Raw genomic sequence first — 22,499 nt, 5'->3', positions numbered from 1 at the left:
AGGTAGGAAAAAAAGGGGGGGGGATGGCCTTGGTTGGTGGAGGGCGGGGCCTAAGCAAGGGTGAGGTTTGGGCAGTGGGCAGGGCCAATGCTCAGGACCCACAGGGCTGGAAAAGGCCCTAGGGGCTGTGGGGGGGTGGGGCTTAGGCTCAAGGAACAGAAGGGTCCCAGGCGTGCCCCGCACCCCTGGTCTCAGGGGCAGGAGACCTCACTCGGGAGTCCAGCAGGCTTTCTGGGCTCGAGTGGGCAGGGCAAATTCCCTCCTTTCCCCTGCTCCTCCTCCGGTCTGGGAGGGGCCCTCTTGCCTGCCTCTCTTGATCTCCCTGGCCTCCCTCCTATGCCCCCAAGGACGTACGCGGCCTGGAGGGGGCTTTGGAGGGCAGGGGACTGCCCTGGGAGCTCAGCAGGCTCCCCGTGCCTGAGTGGGTGGAGCAATCACCCTCCATCCTCTCCCACTCCTCCTGGAGGGCCCCTCCCACTTGCCTCTCCTGATCTCCCCAGCCTCCCTCCTATGCCCCCAGGACCCACACAGCCTGGATGCGGTTTTGGAGGGGGGGTACTGGCTTGGGAGCTCAGCAGCCTTCCTGGCCCGAGTGGGCCAGGCGATCGCCCTCTGCTCCTCTCCCACTCTTCCTGGAGAGTCACTCCTGCCTGCCTCTATTGATCTCCCTAGTCACATGGGTGCCGATCCTGTCTGGCCTCCACTTCTTCCCCCTCAGTCCCCCTACGTCCTACTGGTTCACTTTGGGATTCCTTCCGTCTCCTTGGGCCTCAGAGTCCCCACCAGTGGCCAGTAAGCACCCTAGTTTTGTGGCGATGCTAACTCCACATCTTCCCACACTGCTATCTTGACTCAGGTCCACCATACTGTTTTGATGACTCTAGCTTTGTTGTATAGTCTGAAGTCAGGAAACCTGATTCCTCCAGGTCCATTTTTCTTTCTCAACATTGCTTTGGCTATTTGGGGTCTTTTGTGTTCCATACAAATTAAAAAATTTTTTGTTCTATGTGAAAAATGTCATTGGTGATTTGATAGAGATTTGATTGCATTGCATTTGATTGCATTGAATCTGTAGATTGCCTTGGGTAGTATAGTCATTTTGACAATATTGATGCTTCCAACCCAAGAACGTGGTATATCTTTTTTTTTTTCTTGGGGTACGCAGGCCTCTCACTGTTGTGGCCTCTCCCATTGTGGAGCACAGGCTCTGGACGTGCAGCCTCAGTGGCCATGGCTCATGGGCCTAGCCACTCTGCGGCACGTGGGATCTTCCTGAACCGGGGCACGAACCCGTGTCCCCTGCATCGGCAGGCGGACTCTCAACCACTGCGCCACCAGGGAAGCTCAAGAACGTGGTATATCTTTCCATCTGTTTGTATCCTCTTTAATTTCTTTCATTAGTGTCTTATAATTTTCAGAGTACAGGTCTTTTGCCTCCTTAGGTAGGTTTATTCCTAGATATTTTATTCTTTTTGATGCTTTGGTAAATGGGGTGGTTTCTTTAATTTCTCTGTTTGATTTTTCATTGTTAGTGTAGAGGAGTGCAAGAGATTTCTGTGTATTAATTTTGTATCCTGCAACTTTACCAAATTCATTGATGAGCTCTAGTAGTTTTCTGGTAGCGTCTTTAGAATTTTCTACATATAGTATCATGTCATCTGCAAACAGTGACAGTTTCACTTCTTCTTTTCCAATTTGGATTCCTTCTATTTCCTTTTCTTCTCTGATTGCCATGGCTAGGACTTCCAAAACTATGTTGAATAAGATTCACAAGAGTGGACATCCTCGTCTTGTTCCTGATCTTAGTGGAAATGCTTTCAGTTTTTCACCATTGAGTATGATGGTTGCTGTGGGTTTGTCATATATGGCTTTATTATGTTGAGGTATTTACCCTCTATGCCCATTTTCTGGAGAATTTTTAGCATAAATGGGTGTTTAATTTTGTCAAAAGCTCTTTATGCATCTATTGAGATTATCATCTGGTTTTTATTCCTTAATTTGTTAATGTGGTGTATCAGATTGATTGATTTGCGTATATTGAAGAATCCTTGCATCCCTGGGATAAATCCCACTTGATCATGGTGTATGATCCTTTTAATGTGCTGTTGGATTCTGTTTGCTAGTATTTTGTGGAGGATTTTTGCATCTGTGTTCATCAGTGATATTGGTCTATAATTTTCTTTGTTTACGATATCTTTTTCTGGTTTTGGTATCAGGGTGATGGTAGCTTTGTAGAATGAATTTGAGAGTGTTTCTTCCTCTGCAGTTTTTTGGAAGAGTTTGAGAAGGATCGGTGTTAGCTCTTCTCTAAATGTTTGATAGAATTTGCCTGTGAAGCCATCTGGTCCTGGACTTTGGTTTGTTGGAAGATTTTAAATTACGGTTTCAATTTCATTGCTTGTGATAGGTCTGTTTATATTTTCTAATACTTCCTGGCTCAGTCTTGGAAAATTGTACCTTTCCAAGAATTTGTCCATTTCTTCGTGGTTATCCATTTTATTGGCATATAGCTGTTGGTAGTAGTCTCTTATAATCCTTTGTGTTTCTGCAGTGTCAGTTTCGATTTCTCCTTTTTCATTTCTAATTTTATTGATTTTCTTCCTCTCCCTTTTTTTCTTGATGAGTCTGGCTAAGGGTTTATCAATTTTGTTTATCTTCTCAAAGAACCAGCTTTTAGTTTTATTGACCTTCGCTATTGTTTTCTTTGTTTCTATTTCATTTATTTCTGCTCTGATCTTTATGATTGCTTTCTTTCTACTGACTTTGGGTTTTCTTTGTTCTCCTTTGTCTAGGTGTTTTAAGTGTACAGTTAGATTGTTTATTTGAGATTTTTCTTGTTTCTTGAGGTGAGATTGTATTGCTATAAACTTCCATCTTAGAACTGCTTTTGCTACATCCCATAGGTTTTGGATCATCGTGTTTTCATCGTCCATTGTTTCTAAGTATTTTTTGATTTCCTCTTTGATTTCTTCAGTGATCCATTGGTTGTTTAGTAACATATTGTTTAGCCTCAACGTGTTTGTGTTTTTTACTGTTTTTTTCCTTGTAGTTGATTTCTATTCACATAGTGTTAGGGTCAGAAAAGATCCTTGATATGATTCCAGTTTTCTTAAATTTACTGAGGCTTGCTTTGTGGCCCAGCATGTGATCAGTCCTGGAGAACATTCCATGTGCACTTGAGAAGAATGTGTATTCTGCTACTTTTGGATGGAATGCTCTATAAATATCAGTTAAGTCCATCCGATCTACTGTGTCATTTAAGGCCTGTGTTTCCTTAATGATCTTCTGTCTGGATTAATCTGTCTATTGATGCAAGTGGGGTGTTAAATTTCCCCTCTATTATTGTGTTACTGTTGATTTCTCCTTTTATGGCTGTTAACATTTGCCTTATGTATTGAGGTGCTCCTATGTTGGGTGCATAGATATTTATAATTGTTATATCTTCTTCTTGGATTGATCCCTTGATCATTATGTAGTGTCCTTCTTTGTCTCTTGTAATAGTTTTTATTTTAAAGTCTATTTTGTCTGATATGAGTATTGCTACTCCAGCTTTCTTTTGATCTCCATTTGCATGGAATACTGTTTTCCATCCCCTCACTTTTCAGTCTTTATGTGTTCCTAGATCTGAAGTGGGTCTCTTGTAGACAGCGTGTATATGGGTCTTGTTTTTGTATCCATTCAGCCAGTCTGTGTCTTTTGGTTGGAGCATTTAATCCATTTACATTTAAGGTAATTATTGATATGTGTTCATATTGCCATTTTGTTAATTGTTTTGGATTTGTTTTTGTAGGTCTTTATCTTCCCTTCCTCTTTTGTTCTCTTGTAATTTGATGACTAATTTTAGTGTTTTGTTTGGGTTGCTTTTTCTTTTTTCTGTGTGTATCTGTTGTAGATTTTTGGTTTGTGGTAAACATGGGGTTTTTTTGGGGGGTGTGGTGGGTCTTTGTTGCTGCAAGTGAGCTTTCTCGAGTAACAGTGAGCGGGGCCTACTCTTTGTTGTGGTGCACGGGCTTCTCATTGTGGTGGTTTCTTTTGTTACAGAATACAGGCTCTAGGCACACAGGCTTCAGTAGTTGCAGCATGCAAGCTCAGTAGTTGTGGCACGTGGGCCCAGAGCACTCAGGCTTCAGTAGTTGTGGCATGTGGGCTCAGTAATTGCGGTGTGTGGGCTCTAGGGCATGCAGGCTTTCAGTTGTTGTGGCACACAGGCTCAGTAGTTGTGGCTCACAGGCTCTAGAGCACAGGCTCAGTAGTTGTGGTGCATGGGCTTAGTTGCTCTGCAGCACGTGGGATCTTCCTGGACCAGGGATTGAACTTGTGTCCCTTGCATTGGCAGGCGGATTCTTAACCACTGTGCCACAAGGGATGTCCCCCATGGGCTTTTGATATAGCACTCTATATATAAACAAGATTGTTTTAAGTTGCTGGTCTTTTAATTTCAAATGCATTTCCAATATCCTTCACTTGTACTGTCCTCACAGTTGCTGGTTTTGATATCATATTTGTGTGTGGATGATTTCCTACCTTTACTGTATGTTTGCCTTTACCAGTAAGCTTTTCCATCCGTAATTTTCTTATTTCTAGTTGTGGCCTTTTCTTTTCCACCTAGAGAAGTTCACTTAGCACTTGTTGCAAAGCTGGACTAGGAGTGCCAAATTCTCTTAGCTTTTGCTTGTCGGTAAAGCTTTTGATTTCTCCACTGAATCTGAATGAGAGCCTTGCTGTGTAGCGTATTCTTGGTTGTAGATTCTTCCCTTTGATCACTTTAAATATATTCTGCCACTCCCTTCTTGCCTGTTGAGTTTCTGCTGAGAAATCAGCTGATAACCTTATGGGATTCCCTCATGTGTTATTTGTTGCTTTTCTCTTGTTCCTTTTAATATTTTTTCTTTGTCTTTAATTTTTGTCAAGTTGATTGCTATGTGCCTTGGCGAGTTCCTCCTTGGGTTTACCCTGCCTGGGATTCTCTGCACTTCCTGGACTCGGGTGACTTTCCTTTCCCATGTTAGGGAAGTTTTCAACTATTATCTCTTCAAGTATTTTCTCAGGTCCTTTCTGTCTCTTTTATTATTTTGGGACTCCTATAATTCAAATGTTGGTGCATTTAATGTCCCAGAGGTCTCTGAGACTGTCCTCATTTCTATTCATTCTTTTTTATTTATCTGTTCTGCGGTAGTGATTTCCACCATTCCGTCTTCCAGCTTACTTATCCGTTCTTCTGCCTCCAATTACTCTGCTATTGATTCTTTGTAGTGTATTTTTGATTCCAGTTATTGTATTGTTCATCCCTGTTTGTTTGTTCTTTAGCTCTTGTAGGTCTTTGTTAATCATTTTTTGTATCTTGTCGATCTGTGCCTCCATTCTCTTTCAGAGATCTTGGATCATCTTTACTATCATAAATCTGAATTCTTCTTCAGGTAGGTTGCCTATCTCCACTTCACTTAATTGTTCTTCTGAGGTTTTATCTTGTTCCTTCATCTGGGACATATTCCTCTGCTGTCTCATTTTGTCTGACTTTCTGTGATTGTAGTTTCCATTCCACAGGCTACAGCATTGTAGTTCTTGCTTCTGTTGTCTCCCCCACTGGTATATGAGGCTGTCTAAGAAGTTTGTGCAGGCTTCCTGGTGGTTGGAACTGGTTCTTGCCCACTGGTGGGTGGAGCTGGCTCTTGTCACTCTGGTGGGCAGAGCCATGTCAAGGGTTGTGTTTACCAGGCAGCTGTGCACTCAGGAAGACTTTAAGCAGCCTGACTGCTAACGGGTGGGGCTCTGTTCCCACCCTGTTGGTTGTTTGGCCTGAGGCATCCCAGTACTGGAGCCTACAGGCTGTTGGGTGGGGCCAGGTCTTGGTGAGAAAATGGCAGCCTCCAGGAGGGCTCATGCCAATGAGTGCTGCCCAGAACTACAACTGCCAGTGTCTTTTTCCCCACAGTGAGCTACAGCTGTCCCCTGCATCCACAGGAGACCCTCCAATACTGCAGGTAGGTCTGGCCTCGGCTCTTATGAGGTCACTGCTTTTTTCCCTGGGTCTTGGTGTACATGAGACCTTGTGTGCACCTTACAAGTGTGGAGTTTCTGTTCCCCCAGTCCCATGGAATTCCTGTGATCAAACCCCACTGGCCTTCAAAGCCAGATTCTCTGGGGGCTCCTCCTCCCATTGCTAGACCCCCAAGCTGGGGAGCCTGCCATGTGGCTCAGAACTTTCACCCTTGTGGGAGAACTTCTGTGACATGATTATTTCCCAGTTTGTGGGTCACCCACTCAGCAGGTATGGGATTTGATTTTATCATGATTGTGCCCCTTCTCCTTTCTCGTTGTGGCTTCTTCTTCATCTTTGGATGTAGAATATCTTTTTTGGTAGGTTCCAGCATTTTTGTTTTGTTTTGTTTGTTTGTTTTGTCAGTGGTTGTTCAGCAGTTGTGATTTTGGTGTTTCCATAAGATGCGTGGAGCTCATGTCCTTCTACTCCATGATTTTGTCTCCATCTCCCCTGAAATATTTTATTAAGATATTATTCATCATGATTACTGAGATTTTCGGCACCTCTTAGATTTTGCACACACGGCAAGTTCCTCATTCATCCCTCTAGTCTCAACCCTGCTGTTTAGACTTGGATTAGCATTTTTATAATATTACAGACTTTAGGCACTAGGCTAGGGGTTGATGCTGTCAGTGGAGGCACAGGGTATCCACTGAATCTTCTTTATCCATTGATCCATTGACAGACATTTAGATTGTTACTATATTTTGGCTGTTGTCGATAATGCTGCAAGAAACATGGGAGTACAGATTCCTTTTTGATATCTTTTTTTCATTTATTTTGTATATGTACCAGAAGTGAGATTCCTGGATCATATGGTAGTTTTAAAAAAAATTGGGGGAACCTCCATACAGTTTTCCATAGTGATTAAAGTAATTTACATTCTCACCAATGGTGCATAGGGGTTCCCTTTTCTCCACATCCTCATTAAGCTTGTTATCTCATCTTTTAGACGATATCCAATCTAATAGGTATGAGGTGATATCTCATTGTGGTTTTGATTTACATTTCCCTGATGGTTAGTGATGCTGAGAATCTTTTCATGCTACCTGTTGGCCACCTGTGTGTTTTCTTTGAAAAAAAATGTCTATTCAGATCCTCTGCCCGTTTTTAAATTGGATTGTTTATTTGTTTTTTGCTATTGAGTTGTATTAGTTCTTTAATATACATGTTTTTTTTTTTTATTTTTTGCGGTACGCAGGCCTCTCACTGTTGTGGCCTCTCCCGTTGCGGAGCACAGGCTCCGGATGCGCAGGCTCAGCAGCCATGGCTCACGGGCCCAGCCGCTCCGTGGCATGTGGGATCCTCCTGGACCAGGGCATGAACCCGTGTCCCCTGCATCGGCAGGCGGACTCTCAACCACTGCGCCACCAGGGAAGCCCCTTTAATATACTTTTGTTATTAAAACCTTATGAGATATATGGTTTGCAAATATTTTCTCCCATTCTGTAAGTTGTCTTTTCATGTTTTTATTGCTTCTTTTTCTGTGGAGAAACTCTTTAGTTTGATGTAGTCCAAATTGTTGATTTTTGCTTTTCTTGCTTGTGCTTTTGGTGTCATATCCAAAAAATTGTTGCCAGGACCAATGTCAAAGAGCTTTTCCCCTGTGTTTTCTTCTGGGAGTTTTATAGTTTCAGGTCTTATGTTTAAGTCCTTAATCCATTTTGAGTTAATGTTTTGATTGGTGTAAGATAGGGGTCTGCTTTCATTCTTTTATGTATGAATACCCAATTTTCTTAGCACCATTGGTTGGAAAGAGACTATCAAATTTTCTCGGCACCATTTAGAGGAAAGAGACTATCTTTTCCCCACTGAGTATTCTTGACTCTGGGCTCTTGATTCTGTTCCACTGATCTGTGTGTCTAATTTTTTTTTTTTTTTTTTTTTTGCCAGACCAGGTGTCTTGTGGGATCTTAGTTCCCCAACCAGGGATTGAACCTGGGCCACCACAGTGAAAGCACCAAGTCCTAACCACTGGACTGCCAGGGAATTTCCTGTGTGTCTATTTTTATACTCGTACAACACTGTTTTGATTACTATAACTTTGTAGTATAGTTTGAAATCAGTAAGTATGATGTGGTGTTTGTCTTTATTCTTCTTTCTCAGGATTGCTTTGGCTATTTAGGGTCTTTTGTGGCTCAATACACATTTTAAGATTGTTTTTTCTATCTCTCGGAAAAATGCCTTTGGAATTTTGATATGGGTTGCAGTGAATCCATAGATGGCTTTGGATAGTATGGACATTTTAATAATATTAATTATTTCAATCCATGAATACTGGTTATCTTTTTATTTGTGTTGTCTTCAATTTCTTACATCAAATTTGTACTTTTCAGGCAAAAGAACTTTTACCTCCTCAGTTAGATTTATTTCTAAGTATTTTATTGTTTTAGATGCTATTTTGAATGGGATTGTTCTGTTTCTTTTTCAGATGTTTCGTTGTTAGTGTATAGAAACACAACTATTTTCTGTGTGTTGGTTTTATATCCTGCAACTTTACTGAATTTGTTGAATAGTTCTAGCAGTTTTAGGGTCATGTCTTTAGGATTCCCTATATATAAGATCATATCATCTGCAAGCAAATACAGTCTTACTTTTTACCTTCCTATTTGGTTGTCTTTTTTTTTCTTTTTCTTGCCTAATTGCTCTGGCTGGGATTTCCAATACTATGTTGAATTGGAGTGGTGAGAGTGTGTACTTTTGTCATGTTCCTGGTCTTAGGGAAGAAGCTCTCTGCCTTTCACCAGTTGAGCATGATGTTGACTATGGGGTTGTCATGTAGGGCCTTTACTGTATTGAGGTATGTTCCTTCTATACCCACTTTGTTGAGCATTTTTATCATGAAAGGATGTTGTTTTGTCAAATGCTTTTTCTACATCTGTTGAAATGATCGTATGATTTTTATCTTTCATTCTATTAATGTGGTGTAGCACATTGATTGATTTGCGTATGTTGAACCACCTTATGTCCAGAGATGAATCTCACTTGATCATGGTAAATGATCCTTTTAATGTGCTGATGAATTTAGTTTCCTAGTATTTTATTGAAATTCTTTGCATCTCTATTCATCAGGGATACTGGCCTGTAGTTCTCTTTTCTTGTAGTATCCTTTTCTGACTTTGGTATCAGGGTAATGGTAGCCTTGTAAATGAGTTTGGGTATGTTCCCTCTTCTTCAGTTTTTTTTGGGGAATGGTTTGAGAAGGATTGCCATTAATTCTTCTTTAAATGTTTGGTGGAATTCATCAGTGAAGCCATCTGGTTCTGGGTTTTTCTGTGTTGGGAGGTTTGTGATTACTGGTTCAATCTGCTTACTCAATATTGGTCTGCTCAGATTTTCTGTATCTTCAGTCTTGGTAGGTTCTGTGTTTCTAGGAATTTCCATTTCTTCTAGGTTATCCAGTTTGTTGGTGTATAATTACTCATAGTAGTTGCTCATGATCCTTTGTATTTCTGTGCTATCATTTGTAATATCTTTTATTTCATTTTCTGATTCAGTCTAGCAAAAGCTTTGTCAATCCTGTTTATTTAAAAAAAAAAAAACCCAAAACCCAGCCCTTGGTTTCATTGATCTTTTCTAGTAATTTTCTGGTTTCTATTTCATTTATTTCTGCTCTGATCTTTTTATTTCCTTCTTTTTACTAAATTTAGGCTTTGTTTGTTCTTTTTCTATTCCCTTAATGTGTAATGTGAGGTTGTTTACTTGAGCTCTTTCTTGTTTCTTAATGTAGGCAGACATTTATCACTATAAACTTCCCTCTTAGGACTGCTTTTGCAACATCTCATAGGTTTTGATATGTTGTGCTTCCATGTTCATTTGTTTCAAGATATTTCTTAATTCCCTTTTCTATTTCTTCTTTAACCCATTGTTTATTCAGGAACATGTTGCTTAGTCTTATATATGTGGGATTTTTCCAGCTTTCCTCCTGTTATTGATTTCTGGTTTCATACCATTGCAGTTAGAAAAGATACTTAGTATGATTTCATTCTTCTTAAATATGGTAAGACTTTTTTGTGACCTGTCGTGTGATCTATCCTGGGTAATGTTGCATGTGCTCTTGAGAAGAATGTATATTCTGGAATGTTTGTATATTTCTGTTAGGTCCATTTGGTCTAAAGTATAGTTCAAGTCCAATGTTTCCTCATTGATTTTCTGTCTGGATGATGTATATATTGCTGAAAGTGGGGTATTGAAATCCTCTTCTATTATTGTATTGTTGCCTATTTCTCCCTTTGATCTGTTAGTATTAATATATTTAGGTGCTCTGATGTTGGGCGCATATACATTTATGATTGTTATATCTTCTTGATGAGTTGAACCCTTTATCATTATGTAATGACCATCTTTGTTTCTTGTTACTATTTTTGGCTTAAGGTCAATTTTGTTTGATATAGTATAGCTACCCATGCTCTTTTGGCTTCCACTTACATGGAATATTTTTTGCCATCCCTTCACTTTGAACCTATGCATGTCCTTAGAGCTGAGATCTCTTGTAGCGTACAGTTGGGTCTTTTTTTTTTTTTTTAATCTATCCATCCAGTCTGTGTCTTTTGATTGGAGAATTTAATCCATTAACATTTACAGTAGTTATTGATAGGTAAGGACTTACTAATGCCATCTTATTGTTTTCTGACAGTTATTATAGTTCCATTTTTTTCTTGTCTTCCTTTCTTGTTGCTTTCCTTTGTAAATTGATGATATTCCACAGTGTTATGTTTTAATTCCCTCCTCTCTATCTTTTATGTATATGTTGTAGAATTTTGCTTTGGGGTTCCCATGAAGTTTAAAAAAAATCTTATAAATGTAACAGTGTATTTTATGCTAATAGCAATTTAGTTTGATTGCATATAAAAGCTGTATCCATTTATTCCCCCTTCCCCTCCCCTTTTAGGTTTTTGATGATACCATTTACATTTTTTATTGTTTATCCATTAACAAATTGTTGAAGCTAATGCTATGTTTAATACTTTTGCCTTTTAGCCTTTATCTAGAGTTAAGTAGTTAGCATATTATATTACAGTATTAAGGTATTCAAAATCTTACTCTATCCTTTACCAGTGTGTTGTATATTTTCATGTTTTCAAGCTACTAATTAGTGGCCTTTTTTTCATCTTGAAGAACTCCTTTCAGCATTTCTTGTACTATACATTCAGTGATGATGCGTCCCCTCAGCTTTTGTTTATTAGGGAAAGATTTTATTTCACCTTTATTTCTATAGGACCACTTTGCTTGGTAAAGTATTCTTAGTTGGCAGTTTCTTTCTCTTAGCACTTTGAATATATTATCTCATTTTCTCCTGGCCTAGTGTCTGGTGAGAAATCTGCTAATAGTCTTATGGGGGCTCCCTTGTATGAGAGAATTTTTTTTCTCTTGATGCTTTTAGAATTCTCTCTTTATCTTTTAAAATTCTCTCTTTGTCTTTGGTTTTAGAAAATTTTATCACTATGTGTTTTGGAGAAGAATGTTTTGGATTGGTGACCTGTTAGCTTCATGAACTTGAATGTCCAATTTTCTTCTCATGTGTGTTCTACTCCTTTTCCTTCTCTCCTCCTTCTGGGACTCCAGTAATGTGTACATTATTTCTTTTGATTATGTCCCATAACTTCTGTAGGCTTTCTTTGTTCCTCTACATTATTTTTTCTTTTTGCTTTTCTAATTGTACAATTTCAGTTGACTTGTCTTCTTGCCCACTGATTCTCCCCTCTATTTGTTCAAATATGCTGTTGAAGCTCTTTGTTGAAGGTTTCAGTTCAGTCATTGTATTCTTTAGCTTCAAAATTTCTGTTCGGTTCTGTTTTATGTTTTCTGTCTCTTTATTGAGCTTCTCATTTCGTTCTTGTTTTATTTTTCTCATATTATCAAATTGTTTATCTGTGTTCTCTTCTAGCTCTCTGAGTGTCTGTAGCCAATTTTTTTTTTGCAATTATTTTTAAGTATTTGTTGGGCAATTCATGAATCTCCATTTCTTTGGTCTGGATAGTGGAGGTTTACTGTATTCCTTTGGTAGCAACAAGTTTTCCTGATTCTTTGTGATCCCTGTAGCCTTGTGTAGGTGTCTGAGCATTTGAAGAGGTAGTCACCTCTTCCAGACTTTATGGACTGATTTTGGTAAGAGAAGCCTGTTACCTGTGGATAGGGGAACACCAGATTGTGTGGTGACCCCAGATCTAGCTGTACAGGGCACATGGCAGCACTGGATCCAATGCGGGTGTGATGTCTCTTTGTCTCAAGCCACTAGGATCTACAGTATTGACAACTATGTATTCCTGGGTGAGCACTGCAGGGAATCTGAAATGGCTGCAAGGGATGTTGGGCTTCTAAGCCATGCCTCCCCCGCTAGGGAGCAGGGCAGGCAGCAGTGGTGGCTGGAGCCAATGGTGTGCACACACTCTGCTTCAGGGGCTGCTGCAGATGCCTTTGTAGTGGCAGAGGTTATTTGCAGGCACACTTGAAGTGATGGGGGTCAGGGCAGGTAGCAAGGGCCAGGGCCAGCTATGGGCTCACTGTCATCTGTGGAGGACCTGGGAGTCAGCATGTTCTCCTATGGCTTCACACTCTACCCGCGGGTATGTTTACTACAGTGGAGGACAGCGACAGGGGTCAGGCTGTGGGGCATGCAGGTCCTCAGCTGGATGAACTAGCTACATGTGGGCATGGTGGTGCTGGCCAGCAACAGAAGACAGGGCCTCATCTGGACTCAGAAACAGATGCTAGGGGCCCTGGTCCTTGGTGTTCGCTCCTGTGGCTGTATTCTTTCCCCCGGGCATGCACACTGCAGTGAAGGCCAGGGGTGGGAGTCAGGCTGGGGGCATGCATGTGTACTGCTGGAGGGGCTAGTTACAGGTAGGTGTGGTGGTGCTGGCCAGAGACAGAAGGCAGGGCATGGTCCAGGCCTGATCCAGGCCTGCAGGCAGCTGCAGGGTCCCTGGATGTCGGTGTGCTACAGTCTCCCCATGGGTTGTGCACACTGTAGTGAGGGCTGGTGATGGGGGTTGGGCATTGGCATGCTGGAGCAAAGCTGGAGGGGCTGTCTATAGGTGGGCATCTTGTTGCTTCCCTGTGAGGGAAGGCAGGGCCTGATCCTTGCCCAAAAGCAGCATCAGGGCGCCTGGCTGTCAGTGTGTTTACCTGTGGCTGTACTGTTTCCTCTCCCTGTATATGTGCTACAGTGGAGACCGGTGACCAGCATCAGGCTGGTGGCATACCGGTGGGCAGCTGGAGGGTCTAGTCCCTAGCACAGAGCCAGTGGTGGGCGTCAGCTGACGGCATTTGTGTCTTGCATTCATGTAGCTGTTGAAGCCAGTTTGCTCTAAGTGTAGCTCCCAGGCTCTGGTGGGGGTGGGGAGGGACTCAGGTGTCTGACTTCTTATCCATGTGCAGCCACAGAGACCTTGGATGGCTACTGGTGCAGGTCCAGGCTCTTGCAGGAGGCAGTGGGTTGGGGGGAGGGGGTTAGGAAGCAGGGAGGGATTGGACTGAAGCTCGACTGGCTGGCATTAGGGAATGTAAATACCTGTGGTGTGGCTGGCAAATCTGAGCAGCTGGCTGGTGACTTCATCAGTGGTGGAAGCTGCTGAGCTTGTCTGCAGGGCAGGTCTCCCACTCAGAGGCACTCTTAGTAGCTGGCCTTCTTGGTGCTGAATACTGTCTTGGAGGATGGGATGATACACGCAAAATGTAGTTGTCTTCCTTCTCTTCTTGTGCAGTTATTCTCAGGTTTTTTTGGTTTTGTTTTTTTTCCCCCGCCATGTTGCTAAAATTTCGTAAGTGGATTCTAGAGATTTGCTGGAGCTGTTTTTGTTTGTGGATAGCTGCCTAATCATTGATCTTTGCTCAGGGACAGGGAAGCCGGGATCTTTTACATAGGCATTTTTTCCAGAATCTTCTTCTGTTTTATTATCTTGTTTGATTGCTCTGGCTAGGATTGCCAGTATGTTGACCAAGAGTGGTGAGAGTGGCACCCTTGTCTTGTTCCTAATGTTAGAGGAAGAGCTTTCAACCTTTCACTGTTGCATATGATTGTGGGTTGGTTGGGTGTGGGCTTGTCATATAAAGCCTTAATTATATTGAGGTTTGCTCCTTCTATACCCACTTTACTGAGCATTTTTATCATGAAAGGATGTTTTATTTTGTCAAATGCTTTTCCTGCATCTATTGAAATGATCATATGAATTTTACCTTTCATTCTATTAATGTGATACATCACATTGATTGATCTGCATGTTGAACCACTCTTGTATCCCGGGGATAAATCTAACTTGATCATGGTGTATTATCCTTCTAATGTGCCATTGAATTTGTTCTGCTAATATTTTGTTGAGAATTTTTGCATCTCTGTTCATTGGGGATACTGGCCTGTAATTTTTCTTGTATTGTCCTTATCTGGCTTTGGTTATCAGGGTAGTCCTGGCCTCATAAGAAGAGTTTGGGAGTGTTACCTCCAATTCAGTTGTTTGGAATAGTTTGAGAAGGATTTTTTAACTGGTAGAATTCACCAGCAAAACCATCTGGTCCTGGGCTTTTTGTGTTGGGAGGTTTTTGATTACTGATTGAATCTTCTTGTTATTGGTCTAGTCAGATTTTCTGTTTCTTCCTGATTCAGTCTTGGTTGGTTGTATGTTTCTAGGAATTTATCCATTTCTTCTCTGTTGTTCAATTTGTTGGTATACAAGTGTTCCTTATAATGTCTTATGATGCTGTGTATTTCTGTTATCAGTTGTGATATTGCCTCTTTCATTTCTGATTGTATTCTCTTATTCTTAATTAGTCTAGCTAAAGTTTTGTCAATTTTGTTTTTAAAGAAAACAGCTCTTGGTTTTGCATCTTTTATATTTTTGCTCTGATCTCTATTTCCTTTATTTCCCCTCTGATCTGTTATTTCCTTCCTTCTGCTTACCTTGGCTTAGTTTGTTCTTCTTTTTCTAGTGCCTTGAGGTGTAAAGTTAGGTTATTTGGGATCTTTCTTTGTTTATAAATGCACTTATCACTATAAACTTCCCTTAATGAACTGCTTTTGCAACATCCCATTGGTTTTGGTATGTTTTGTTTCCACTTGCATTTGTTTCAAGATATTTCTTGATTTCCCTTTTGACCCATTAGTTGTTCAGGAGTGTGTAGTTTATATCTTGTTTATACCAGACATACCGTTAAGTGAAGAAAGCAAAAGAAACAAAAAGAAACCCACCAAAATGCTAATTTATGCAAAAGAAATAATACAGGAAGGATTAAACCAGAAGCCAGAGACTGGTTATCGGTAGAGGGCTGGTGGGAAAAGTCAGGGAGGGGGATGGGGTAGCAGGGGTGAGAAAAGAGTGACATTACTGTATCTTTTGTATAGCTCTCTTAGAACATAATAATGTTTCAGTTACCATTCACTTATCAAATAAATTAAAACCAACAAGTATGAGGGGGAGTACCTGAAATGAAATAAAAGCCAACAAGAGATCCTACCTATATTATATTGAATAACGTTAATACTGAAGGTGGTTGGGAACATAAAGTAACCATGGAAAACACTGTCCTCACTGGATAATGTAAAGCCAGAGGGAAAAAGAACTACACAAATGCTCTAATCTGGTCAATAAATGTGTTTGTCACGCAGGTGTGGACTGGCAATTTTTCTTTTTTCCCATGCCATACGTCATGAAGGATCCTAGTTCCCCGACCACGGATCAAACCCGTGTCCCCTGCAGTGGAAGCACAGAGTTTTAACCACTAGACCACCAGGGAAGTCCTTGGACTGGCAATTCTGAAACTACCTTATGTGTACGCTAGAACGGAACAAGTGAAAAGACTGCAGATAATGAGAGCCAGGTTCTTACCGTAGGAGAAAGAATTTACAAATAAGGAAAGGTTAAAATGAACCCTGTGATGTTGAATTGAAATTGGAAGTGTTACTGTAAGCTCGTGTTTCTCACATACACGTTTCAGTAACTAGCTGCAGAATATGGATGCGTGTCTGTCAGTGAGCATACCTGCATTATTTCCTAGCTTTGTTGGCAGAGAGGGCCAAAAAGCAGTGACTCTAGTAGCAGTGAGCACACGTGGTGCCAAAATCTTGGCTTCTCAATGCCATTCTCCGATAAATGGAACTAGGAATCCTTGGAGAGGTGGCTGTTCCAGTACCTGGACAGGGAATGAATATGAGAGTGTTTAACATCTTGCCAGAAAGTAAGGTAGGTAAGGAAATACTTAAAAAGTGGGGAGGAGCTTTTCCAAAGAATACAGGAGTCTACCTAAAGGAGCTTTTAATGGCCAAAACTGGAATAATTTAAGGAATAAAATAATGATAGTACTAGATTATAACCCATAGGATAAAATAAATATCCATGATTCCATAATTAATATGATCAAATAAATTAGTGGGGAGAAGAGACAGCTGTTCCTTCAGAAGTCCAATTAATAAATGTAGAAGAAAACAGGCAAATACTACAGAAATAGTTCTAAACAAGATGCTAAAATTAGTAGGTGAAAGTTTGAAAAACCTATGTATAGTTTCAAAGCATCTCCCCAAGATACTTATCAACTACAAAGGGAAAGATAGTAACTTTACAGTGGAGAAACCCAATAGAAACCACTTAACCAAGTGGTCAAGGTCAACATCACCTGTACAAAATATGACATGAACTGCATGATGCCTTAAGGATACATTATTTCTGTGGCATTCTTGCCAAAATGCACACTCATTCCAATCATGAGAAAACACAAATCCACACATCAAGGGATACTATTCGGAGTAACTGATCAGTATTCTTCAAAAGCGTCTTGTCTTTTTGAAGACAAGACAAGACTGAGAAACTATTACAGAGACATAACTAAATGCAATGTGGGATCCTGGATTGGATCCTAGAACAGAGATAGTGGATAAAGTGGTGAAATTCAAATAAGGTATTTAGTTAATAGCACTGTATCAATGTTAATTTCTTGGTTCTGATAGTGGTACTATGGTTATGTAAATTAACATTAGGGAAAGCTAAGTGAGGGACATATGGAACCTACTATTTTTCCAACTTTTCTGTAAGTTAAAAAATTAGTTCAAAATAAAGTTTAAAAAAAGGGTGGTGGAGGATAATATGGTGAAACCAGTTAGTATAACTGATTTTTTTTCTTCCCCAGCTGCGTTCAGCCGCTTTGGTATACACAGAGCAGGCAGACTGTGTAAGACAGTGGCTGGAGTCTAGGGCATGTTCTCAAAGCGGGGTAAGCCGCCCTGTTAGTTTGGGTCCTCTAGGAAGCAGACACTGCAGTGGAGGTGGGAATTGACCCCAGCTACGTGCAGTCATGGGCTGGGGCCCACCTCTCACTCGCTGGGCTAAGCACGCTCTGCCTGGCGGCACGTGTCCACTCGGCACCCACGAGCCCCTCCCCGTAGTGTTCCAGGTGCCTGTTTGGAACCTCCCAACTCTTGTGTCAGCTGAAAGGAAGACCGCTGCCTCCTCAGTTCTACAGCCAAGTGGTACTTGGACCCCCTTGTGAGAGACTGGACAGGCAGATGGGAGCAGGCAGGAGGAGCCATCCCACTGGCAGAAGACATCACTGAAAAGTCATTTTCTTGGCTGGTGTCAGTCACAGAATCAACTGAAAAACAAGACAGAGCCTAGAGGGAGGCAGCACCCATGGGAGCCAACTAGGAAATCGCAATGAATTGATTTTAAGTAGCTGCCGGTGTGATTATTTTTAGCCACAGGCCTCAACCAGCTTTCAAAACCTGCTAGTAAGAGTCTCACAGTAGCCAGCAAGTAAAGCCAGCACAGAAATTTAGCTTTTGACAGCAAGAATCTGCTCAGCTGGGAGATGGCTTAGAAAGCGAATCAGAGGAAAAGAACTCTTTCTGCTGCAAGTTTAATTTTTCACATCACTTTTGAAAATAAAAATTTTTTTAGTAAATCTTCCTTCTGCCACCCCAGCTCAGTATTATGTATGCATGTTGAGTAAAACAAATTATTTCACCACCTAAACTTGAGGGAGAAATAGACTCGGACGATAGTAAGTGCCGGCAATGCCCCACCCCCACACTTTGGTAGCATATCCTGCAGGAAGCCGCGATCAGAGACTGAATGGGTTTAATGTATCCACACCAGCATGCACAGAACGGCCAGGCTGGCTGATGCTGGGACTGGATCCCTGGCTGTTTCCTAAAGCGTCCAGGGCCGCCCCAGGAGGAGAGGCCTCGGGAGCCAATACAGGGGAGGCTGGCGGGGTGCCGCCCACAGTTTCCCTGACCACATCTCAAAGCAAGTGAAAGGGACCTGCAAGCAGAAAAGGGGAGGGGAGGGGAAGGAGGAGGGAAAGGGAAAGGGAGGGGAGGGAGAGAGGAAGGGGAAGGGAAAAGAGGACGAGTGGTGGCAAACATGACAGAGTCTGGAGTACACAGGAAAAGCCAGTCCATCTTTACTGTAGTGAGTGCAGGATACAAAGAGTTTACAACAACCTCTAACATTTTCTTAACCATTTGATAAAAAGTTCACTATAATATTTATTGTATAATGAAGAAAAAAAACACATTCAGGGAAAAATTGAGATTAACTTATTTTTCTTAAAAGGTTCATCTCAAGGATGGCAACAAAGTCCAGCTTGTGCCGCCAAACGGTTTTACATGATCAAACCGTGTACAGCTTCTTGTGTGAACTGTTGACTACAAACATTTACCAAATACATAAATCTCTTTTAAAAAAGCCATTTTAAATATAGCAAAGCAGTGTCTTCTTGCACAGCAAAGTGAAGTTTCTACAGAGAAATAAAAGTTTTACATTTGTAAAATCTTTTTCACATTCTAATCATCTAGCTTCTTATGATCCAATGCCAGGAGTTTTCTGGTTCCTTATTTACTATGTATTTCTTGTGCGCATGATGGTTAATACAGAAAATACGTTAATGCTTTATTAGTTGTCCTTACAGTAAAAGGAAATGGTAAAACATATATTGTTCTTTTAGAACAAACCCCTGATTTAGTCTCTAACACAATGGACGTAATTAGGGCTCAAAAGGTTGATTTTTGATTGGGACCATCTGTAAATGTACAGTGGTGACTTTCACTCTCAATGTAGTACCAGGTAGACTGCTGAAGGAAGTACAGCTGCTGGAAACCGTACTTTAACCAGTGCAATTTAAGCTTTTTTTGTTTTTGTCTTTTAGTAATAAAATACTTCATCTGCAGGGATAAAATTTCTTATGATGGTGTCATACAAAACACATGAGTCTAAAAGGGTAGAAAAGTAGGTTCTGAAGTGACACAGTTAGTGTCTTCCCCACTCTGAGCTGGTTTCCAACAGGAGACATGTATGTTTATGTGTTCGTACATGGGGTCTGGGTGAGGGCGTCTCTGTCAAGTCCATATGCTCTAAGTCACACTGGGTATATGGGAAAAGGGTTAACAGTCAAATACTCAGTTCCTGAAAACAGAATACATTGTTACTTGGTCAGTGTAATTGAAATACAAACTCCGAGCCTTGCGTAATATTATTTTAGAAAACAGTAGTTGTACTGATTATAAACCTGCATAGAAAGAAAGACTATTGAGATACAGTCAGAAAAGCCATCTCATAAGGCACACAAGAAAATAGACAGTAAATGTGAATGTGTTAACTCCTATCCCATGTACAGCAGAAGTTCATGAACATGCATAAATAACAACCAAAGAAGCACTGAACACTTCCAAAGCTATAAATGGTTTACAAAGTGGTAAGGATTATCCTGGAAATTCAGTGTTGGGAAACTGTCTTCTTTCAATTAGGTGTGACCTCATGAAGAAATGTGCCTGTAAGTAGTTCAGTAAAATAAGTATATTTTAAAGAAAAACCAGTCCTTTCTGAATAAGAGCCAAATGTCTAAACTGACAAGAGGACAAAGCATATTGCCCTCCCTTTTTTGGCCTCTATCAAAATTTACTACCGAAAATGTCATTAAAAGCAGAATTCCATTTTGCAGCTGGGAATGCCACAAGTTTATCCTGTACCTACTACCTATGTGTCAGCCAGGAAGTCTGGCTGATGATTTGTCACAAAGAGCATAGGAGGAAAAACATCACAAGGAACGCAATTTAGGGGGAAAAACCAAAACATACGTAAAAATTGTAGGTAGCTGCTTAATATTAAGTTTAAAATAGAAAATAGCAGTAATTTTAAACCCTTATTTTGAGTTTCTCAGGAAAGGGAGTATTTAAAAACCGATGATGAAAGACATACAGGACTTTGAATTTTGTTCATGGCACAAGCCCAGGGACCTGCCAAGCTTGCTGTTACCACTTAGCTGTCTTCCTGTGAGAGTAAGGCCTTGGTCAGCATCTCAGTTGAGGGCATCAGGATGGCAAGAATTGTGCCAAGAATCGGCACCATGAGAGGACTGCTCCCCACACTGCAGTGTCATTCGATGCACAGAGTGTCCGGCGTGGTAGTATTCTGTAACCAGCTGCATCATGCTATTTTAGAGGGTCAAGGAAAAAAGACCCCTTTCCCCATGAATATTTTTTCCTAATCATTTACCACTTATAAAACCTTTGTGCTCATCAACTATTTTGCCATTTTCTCTAATATTAATTAAATTAGGTCAGCTTTTCTACTATATTTTTTCCTCACAAAAGGCAAGTTTTAAATAATGCCTTATAAAATCTGTCACAACACATTTTACATTTATGCAGGATGAACTTAACACCAATTTTGTTTGCCACTTTGCTATTTATATACACATATAAAATATATAATGATGCTCAACCCATACAGCACAAAGATTACAATGTAACATCACACATTCACCACCAGTGAGGGGAGAAACCCCTTTATACAATCCTCTGAAAAGACTGGGCCAATAATTAAAATCCAAAGTACAGTATATTTAACAAAATAGTAAATATTAAACAGTGAATACTCTACTTAATAAGGATCTCGCCTTTTCCCCCTAAATTGGCGGCAATCCACAAAAATATACTTTTTAATCTGGTGACCATACAATACATAGGTACTTACATCAAAGGTGATAATATATTTAAGATTCTATATACACAAAGAGTTTGGCTCAACTTTTAATTTACATATAGAGTAATAAGTGTTCATGGCTTTTTTTTTCCAAGGTTCTGCTTGCAAGATATTTTTGTTTGTTTTTTTTTCCCCCTCTTAAAATAAAACTAGAAAGTTAAAACAAGATAAAGCTATTCTCTAAAAAAAAAGTTACAACATACAGCTTTGGCTTATATAAATAATTCATAGCAGAATGTGTTCAAAAGTAGTGAATATAATTTTATATATAGTCATCAATTCATAAGGGTGTTTTCTTTCATATAAAATATACATGAGCTAAAATCAGTTTCTTTAATTTTTATGATATGAATGTAAAAAGAAACTTCTGACATATTCCAATTATAACTTAATATATTAATTTACTGTTAATGCTCTATATTTCTAGGCTAATATTTTCTGAATATTTCATGCGTGTTTTCTATTCTCTCTCTTTTTTTATTAGCTAAAGATCACTTCTTTGACCCAATACATTTTTGCACGTGCAAAACAGTTACGTGTGGGGCTTTTTTGTTTTGTTTTTTGTTTTTAATATCAACAGCCCTTTCCCATGCACCTCTTTGCAACAGAGACCCATGCCAGGTGGGTAATTAATATAAATGTCATTTTATGTACAGTATTGCTTTCTTGGTTCCTGCTTTTCTACTGCTCTGTTCTACAAAGCATTTTTCTTAAGTAACTACAGTCACCGCACAGTTAAATAAAACAAGTAGGGGCCCTCTAGGTTTCTGCAAGCTAGTGTGGGAGAATTATATATATGGGTACACGTTTCTCTGCAAAAACTGGTTATCTTATGAAACAAGTAGTCCAAGGAAGTGCCAGACTAGACTCTGCCTACAGGGTGCTCTGTTTGCCATGGGACGCACACCTGCAGATCTACAAGAGTTTGCAGGTAAGTGCCTGATTCCGTGTATGCAACACACACCCACACATAAACACACTCACACCCACATACATATATATGTAAAGGGATATATATGTATGTATGTACATATAAATATATTTAACTCATGTCCTTATTTACCAACTTAGATATGTAGAGCAGTTCACTGCAGTAACAGAAAGTACAAACACCAGCCTGGAAGCCTTAGGTCACCCACGCGTCCATCCTCATTCGCTTTACGGAAGGGCTCTCTCTGTCCTCAGTGTTTGGGGGTCGGCCAAGCACAATCGGAGAATGGAAGTCGCTCCGCGGGTCCTCCCGGTCACTGCCATCATAGGAGCTGCTCGAGCTGCTCAGACTGTCTACAGGGGAGCGGCCCATTTCCTGCCGCGGCTGTGGCTGCGGCTGCGGCTGGGGGGGTTGTGACTGCGGCGGTGGCTGCGGCTGCTGCTGGAAGCCTGATGGGGTCATTCGATCCCGGGGAGGTGAAATTGGTTCTGACTTAATGTTGATGTTTTGGTTGGTATTAATGGATAAATTCGAACCCTGAGATAACTGCCCTCCAGCA

At 40.7% G+C, this 22,499-nt stretch overlaps 2 protein-coding genes across 17 annotated transcripts in view; one reads left to right on the top strand and one right to left on the bottom strand.

Annotated features, from left to right (window-relative positions):
- LYSMD4 (LysM domain containing 4) overlaps positions 1-19,827 on the top strand; it is a 36,041-nt gene extending 16,214 nt beyond the window's left edge. For all 5 annotated transcript variants that reach the window (XM_022598882.3, XM_022598879.2, XM_022598878.2 and 2 more), the window contains exon 3: positions 1-19,827. This exon is cut by the window's left edge and continues 12,459 nt beyond it. The gene's annotated coding sequence lies outside the window, so the exon portion shown is untranslated.
- MEF2A (myocyte enhancer factor 2A) overlaps positions 18,407-22,499 on the bottom strand; it is a 174,135-nt gene continuing 170,042 nt past the window's right edge. For all 12 annotated transcript variants that reach the window (XM_030764025.2, XM_089906888.1, XM_022598908.3 and 9 more), the window contains one exon: positions 18,407-22,499. In XM_030764025.2, the coding sequence (XP_030619885.1) occupies positions 22,136-22,499 (364 nt within the window). In that variant the 3' untranslated portion in view covers positions 18,407-22,135.

The sequence above is a fragment of the Delphinapterus leucas genome, chromosome 2 (genome assembly GCF_059928025.1).
Source record: "Delphinapterus leucas isolate spDelLeu-1000000601 "Yukka" chromosome 2, BTC_Dleu_Yukka2, whole genome shotgun sequence".
In the NCBI taxonomy this organism is placed as follows: Eukaryota; Metazoa; Chordata; class Mammalia; order Artiodactyla; family Monodontidae; genus Delphinapterus; species Delphinapterus leucas.
Note: the sequence above shows the minus strand (reverse complement) of the source record. Positions and strands in the feature narration are given on the sequence as shown.